Here is a 6,296-nt window from a genome sequence, read left to right as displayed (position 1 = left end):
CAAGAAGTAGACTAATCGAGTGTAGATTCCAGTGAATCTTAAATGGTACAGGGGCCAGTGATTTGCGGTACTTCTTCCTGGTCTGGTGTTTTTTCATTGGTTGGTGTTTGTCTTGGATGTGATAGCAACATTTTGGTAGGTAGTAACATCTGAATCTCTTCACGTTGGTAGACTGCCCTCACTGCCACCTTCTTTCTTCCTGGGTTCTCTTTCCGTGCTGTCTTTTCATTTCTGTGGAGAATCCCCTACTTACCCTTTCCTTTCTTAGATTGGTAGAGGATAGAGAGAAGCAGGCAGAACTTGGTGTGTCTCAAATAAAAATCAAATCATGTTTGCAGAATGTTACTTGGTTGTAGAGGCCACGTTCTCAAAATTTCCGTAGACATGTATTTTCTCCTAGACACATATCTTCTACTAGGGAAGTACTTGGCTGCCTGTTCAGGCAGATCTCCATTGCATGCTTACCAAAGTGTCTTGCTAAGCCAGATAGTTAAGAGGTACTTTGACAGCTTCCCTGACTCTGGATGATCTTTTCCCCTTTACAGGGAGATTTGGGGCTAAGAGGCCCAACGTAGTGAGTCCAACAACATGGAGACAGAATCCACTGGCTAGATATTTGTACAAAGTAGAATTGTACCTGCTGGGTTTATAGAAATTCCTTGTTATGACTGTGAAGATGACAGAAAGGTTTTCTCTTTTACAGGACAGCCCTAGCAATGTGGAGAGGCCTGGGGCTGGCCCTGGCTCTTTGTCTCCTCCCCACGGGAGGAACAGAGAGCCAGGGGCAGAGCTCCTTTTGTAAGCAACCTCCAGCCTGGAGCATAAAGGATCAAGACCCCATGCTGAACTCCTATGGTTCAGTGACGGTGGTTGCTCTTCTTCAAGCCAGCTGATACCTGTGCATACTGCAGGCATCTAGGTAAGGTAGTCTTTCTGTGGTCTAGCATTTCTTAAGGGGATAGCTATTAAATACATACATACATAAAATAAAATAAAAATAGAAAAGATATTTTTATTAAATTGCATTTTTGAAAAACTATGCAAGTTTGCCTAGAACATGTTAGAGGAAAGACGACTAGGAGAGTGTTTACAGTTGTTTTCCTGGGGCTATGGAAGCTTCTTCTTCTTTTTGTGTACCTGTATTTTATAGTACCCTACTAAATATGTACTACTTGTGTAATGAAAATGTTCTAAATTGTACTGTTGGAAATGGATTAGTTGTTTCAATATAGGAAGCAGAGACGAGAGCTTTGCTAGAGCAGAATGAACACTAGACTTGCCACCAAAGGTCTTGAGTCATTTAACAAATTTATAAATATATATTTGTTGGGTTATTTGCCAAATATTTATTGGGTACAATTCTCTGTAACTGCGAGATGGCTTAAAAATATACACTTCACAGGATTAATTTGCGGACTAAATGAGCTGATGTTTGTGCAAGCGCTTAGCATATTGTTTTAACTGAGCATAAGTGCTCAATAAATAATTAGAAAAACAAAAGTTTTAGTCTTTTAAAACAATGCAAAAAAGAGGTATGAGTTAAGTAAAAAATAACAAAAGAGTTTCATTTAGGAAAATAGAGTGAGGAAAAAGGGAGAAGTCACTAAAATAAAATTAAATGAAATTATTCCTTTTTTTGTATTTTTTCCAAATATTTTAGATTGGAAGACCTGCGAGTAAAACTGGAGAAAGAAGGATATTCAAACATCTCTTATGTTGTTGTTAATCATCAAGGAATCTCTTCTCGGTTAAACTATGTGCATCTTAAAAATAAGGTTTCAGAACATATTCCTGTTTACCAACAAGAAGAAAACCAAACAGATGTCTGGACTCTCTTAAATGGAAAGAAAGATGACTTCCTCATATATGACAGGTGTGTACACACATGTATACATATATGCATACACACCCACCCCCCAAATTAAAAGATACCTGCTTCGTATTTAATTTAATAAGTAATTTAAAATAACACATCTGCTTTTATTACCAAATACTCAGTTTCAAAGTGAGCCCGTTCAAACGTTTGGTTTTAGTATTTTTGAAATGACTTCTTTTCACACAAGGGAATTCACCACTCCAGTAGGGAAATAAAGAAAATTGACTATACTTTTTTCCCCTGTAAGTTAGCATTCTGACTAAATTCAAAAAAGGATCAATTTGTACCTCACAATTTTGCAGATGAATAACCATACTTTGCAGGCCACTTGCTTATCTCTAATTTAATTACTAGATTTTAAGTTTACATGCCTGCATTTCTGAACTATAAAATATGTTAATTATTTAGGTATAATCGGCATGAATCTGCTTTTGATTCCATGAATGAGTAAAACGTTTGTATTTTGAAGGAACCTCAACGCATACATTATTTGATATCACTGGGACTTCCCTGGTGGTGCAGTGGTTAAGAATCGCCTGCCAGTGCAGGGGACATGGGTTCGAGCCCTGGTCCGGGAAGATCCCACATGCAGCGGAGCAACTAAGCCCGTGTGCCACAACTACTGAGCCTGCGCTCTAGAGCCCGCGAGCCACAGCTACTGAGCCTGCGTGCCTAGAGCCTGTGCTCTGCAACAAGAGAAGCCACTGCAACGAGAAGCCTGAGCACCACAAGGAAGAGTAGCCCCCACTGGTCGCAACTAGAGAAAGCCCACACTCAGCAACAAAGACCCAATGCAGCCAAAAAATACATAAATAAGTAAATAAATTTGACATCACCAACATTTCTAGTTGGTGCTGGTTTTTTTTTTTTTTTGGCTCTTCAGGAATGGTAAGCCAGACTCTGCCAAGGCCTAAGACCTACTTGGTCTTACTCTAAATATTTTTAATATTACATGTCATTCTTTTAGGATTGCAAACTTCTTATTCTGTTGCAAAGTGTAACCCTTTGATAGTCATATAAAATTGTATATACAGGGTAAAATAGGGGTAAGAAGGACATTTCAACTCCACTATTTCTGAAAATTCCAGGCGTTGTATTTCCGTTTCTTTCACTGTACTGAAACTTTTGTTGCATCAGATATTTTTTTTAAATCAGTGGCCTACTGGCCAAGACTTGAGGATCTTTTTGTTATGCTGTGATTTCTTATTGTGTGGAATTTGTGCTGCTTTAGCAGTTATGAAAGGATCGTGTGATTTGCAGAGCCCAGTTTATGATGTCAGTGGTTTGAGCATTGATAGAATTTACAAGTCAATTACAAAATTGTATTTGACCAAGTCACAATAACTAGACTGCATAGTTTTGACATTATTTGTTGTGACATATCTATTTCACATTTCAAAATCAGACTCACTATAGTCTTGTCATGACCTGACCTGGTATACAGTGCCAGGGAGGTTGTTTGAGACCCCATTCAAGGAAATATACTGAAGTTATGAAAGGGTCTTAGTTATAAGACCATTGAACCTACAGTACCTATCCCAGATGGTGCATGAGTAGGATCATGATACAGAAAATATTGTAATGACTTTGTTATTTTTTTCAGATGTGGCCGCCTTGTATATCATCTTGGTTTGCCTTATTCCTTCCTAACTTTCTCATATGTAGAAGACTCCATTAAGACCGTTTACTGTGAAAGTAAATGTGGAAACTGCTCTCTCAAGGTATTTTTCTCAATTATTTTTACTTGGAGAAAAGAGGAAATCTTTTAAGAACTATTTAATTAAGTTAGTGTTTCATGACTAATTAGCTAGTCAATGTTTCTGTTGGTATACTAAAAATAAACTACAACAGTAATTTTTATTAATATAATTACATATGCTTCCTTTTATGTAACATATACTTTAAAACGTCTTTTCAAGATCCATATTGCTGCTTTTATCTAGAAGAAGTTTAGAAAACAAAAAAATCAACGTAGATTACGTATTTCAGTTACCACCGAATGATATTGCATGCATATAAGTGCTTAAAGAATTCAGCCAACATAAAATACATTATTGCAATATTCTGAATGTGCTCATATAAGAGCATAGTGATAGCAAAGATTATCCATGGCATTACCTGAAGTGGAATTGGGGCCCAGATAACTACGTAATTTGAAGTAGTTATCTTCAAACTTACACAGTGAAGTTACACTGTGAAACTTCAAACTTACACTGTGAAGCCCTTACACAGTGCACTTGGAATTACTGCATTTATTTCACAATGGAATAACTTTTTTACTCATTACTGATATTTCTCTCTTAACAACCATGAGAATATTTATTCCTTGTCATGAGAGACACTATATTTACAAGTGGTTTATAAAAAAGATACTCAAGGAATTGATTTTAACTTATATTAACTAAACTTCTTTTCCTCTCAAATTGAGAAGGAAAATAATTCCAAACAGTGTTTCCTTGACAGAGCAAGTGGGCAAAATTCGAACTCAGGTTTAAAAATAATTTTGAACTTTTACTTCTAAAATAAAGGAAGCTCTGCTTCCTTTATATTTTTCCCAACTCTAAAGAAAGCCATTCAGATTTTAATGAATCACTTAAGTTGTTAAGAAGCTCAAAGTTTAATTACTCTAGTTGTGTCATTTTTCACATTTTAGTCTTCATAATAATAATGTGAGGGTTATGTTACTGCTTTTACAGATGAGGAGACTGAAGTAATGCAAATAAAGTATTAACTCAATGTCTAACTTATACTAAGTGCTTAATGAATGTTAGCAATATTGGTTCCTCATTTTGGGGGACTTTTTTTTCAGTATTCTGCATTTTCACAAATGCCTAATAGTTGTAAACATACCTAGGTATATTGAAACAAAGGTAGAAACAATTCTCATAACGTGTAAAGTTTACAAACATCTGTAAATAGAAATAATATATCGTATTATCTGATTTTTCAATCAAATTGGAGTTTTTCTATTTCATTGCATCCTAGATGCCACCAATTATATGACACATTATTTATGTGTTATTAAAAACTGCTGTCAGTTAGAGTAGGATACAATACTATAAAACTATCAATAGTAGGATGCATTCCAATTTTAAAGATATTAAAATGTGAAAAAAATACATTGTAGAATCAATGAAATATAGTAATTGGTTTTTTGGAACCAATACGTATATCAAATTGTTTGTTTTTAATAAAACACTATTAAGTTCTCAAAAGTAATTCAGAAACAACCAAAAAATGTACCATTTATTAGTTGTATGCTAAAATCCAGTGGAATTTATAACTTTTCAAAACCTTCAAAATACCAAATCATATCACTTAGTGAGTGTTTGAATTTCATATATGTTACCTTTACAAATCATTTTTTCACGCATTCCTGCTAAATCTATAAATTTGCTGGTAAGTGATTTATAAATTTATTCCAGACACTGGAAGATGAAGACTTCTGTAAAAATGTATCTTTGGCTACTGCAGAAAAAACAACCGAGGCTCCACAGCCCCATCACCATCACCATCACCATCACCATCATCACCATCTTGAGAACAGTCATCTTTCAGAATATCCAAAACCAGAAGCACCAGATAACCCTGAGCATGCCCCTCCTTCAGGTCTTCATCGCCACCATAGGCACAGGGGTCACCAAAGACAGGGTCACTCAGAGAACTGAGATGCATTACAACTTTCTCTTCCACAAAAGAAGCTCTGACGAAGTGGATGCATAAATCAGTTACTCTGAAAATTTCCCAAAGATTCAGAATCAGCTCTGAGTAGCTGATGCTGACACTGCCGACATTTGATATTTGAAAAAACAGGGTCTGCAGTCACCTGACAGTGTAAAGAAAACCTCCCCTCTTTGTGTAGCTGACAGGGCCTTCTGGCGGAGGAGCACGTCACTGAATCTTGACAGTGACGTTTGCCTCCAGCTGCCTGCCACGCAAGTCAGCAGCTCAAGCCTACAGAAGCCAGCACCAAATGAAGCTGAGAAAAGAAGGCAGAAATGTGAAAATGACCTTCAAATTAAACATTTACAATCGGATGTACTGCCTAAGTCAGTCTAGACAAGTACATCTCCAGCATTTTTATAAGCTACCTAATTAATAGTGATCCAAAAATAGGAATTGGATTTGTGTACACATGGAGAAATTGGCTTCCACATTTTAAAATTTAAGTCAAAAAATCTTTACCCCCAACCATATTTTTATTACAGGGCAGCTGAAAGGTGGTTGCAGCATTTGGTTCATATGTTTTTCTTTTTCTTTCTCCAGCATTCTACTTGCATTCATGAGAACAGAAACATAAACTATGACCTAGGGGTTTCTGTTGGATAGTCGGCAACTTAGAATGGAGGAAGAACAACAAAGACATGTTTTCCACTTTTTTCTTTACTTATTTCTCAAACAATATTATCTTTGTCTTTTT

The 6,296-nt window shown here is 36.1% G+C and overlaps 1 protein-coding gene across 1 annotated transcript; it reads left to right on the top strand.

The window, feature by feature from the left end:
- The first annotated feature begins 716 nt into the window (after positions 1-716).
- Positions 717-5,898, top strand: SELENOP (selenoprotein P). Its single transcript, XM_065874352.1, has 4 exons — positions 717-919; positions 1,661-1,873; positions 3,480-3,597; positions 5,302-5,898. Exons 1-4 carry the CDS (start codon positions 717-719, stop codon positions 5,896-5,898), a joined length of 1,131 nt encoding a protein of 376 aa, XP_065730424.1.
- The last annotated feature ends 398 nt before the right edge of the window (positions 5,899-6,296 follow it).

The sequence above is a fragment of the Phocoena phocoena genome, chromosome 3, assembly GCF_963924675.1.
Source record: "Phocoena phocoena chromosome 3, mPhoPho1.1, whole genome shotgun sequence".
In the NCBI taxonomy this organism is placed as follows: domain Eukaryota; kingdom Metazoa; phylum Chordata; class Mammalia; order Artiodactyla; family Phocoenidae; genus Phocoena; species Phocoena phocoena.
The sequence above is the reverse complement of the archived record's forward strand: the minus strand, read 5'-3'. Positions and strand labels throughout refer to the sequence as shown.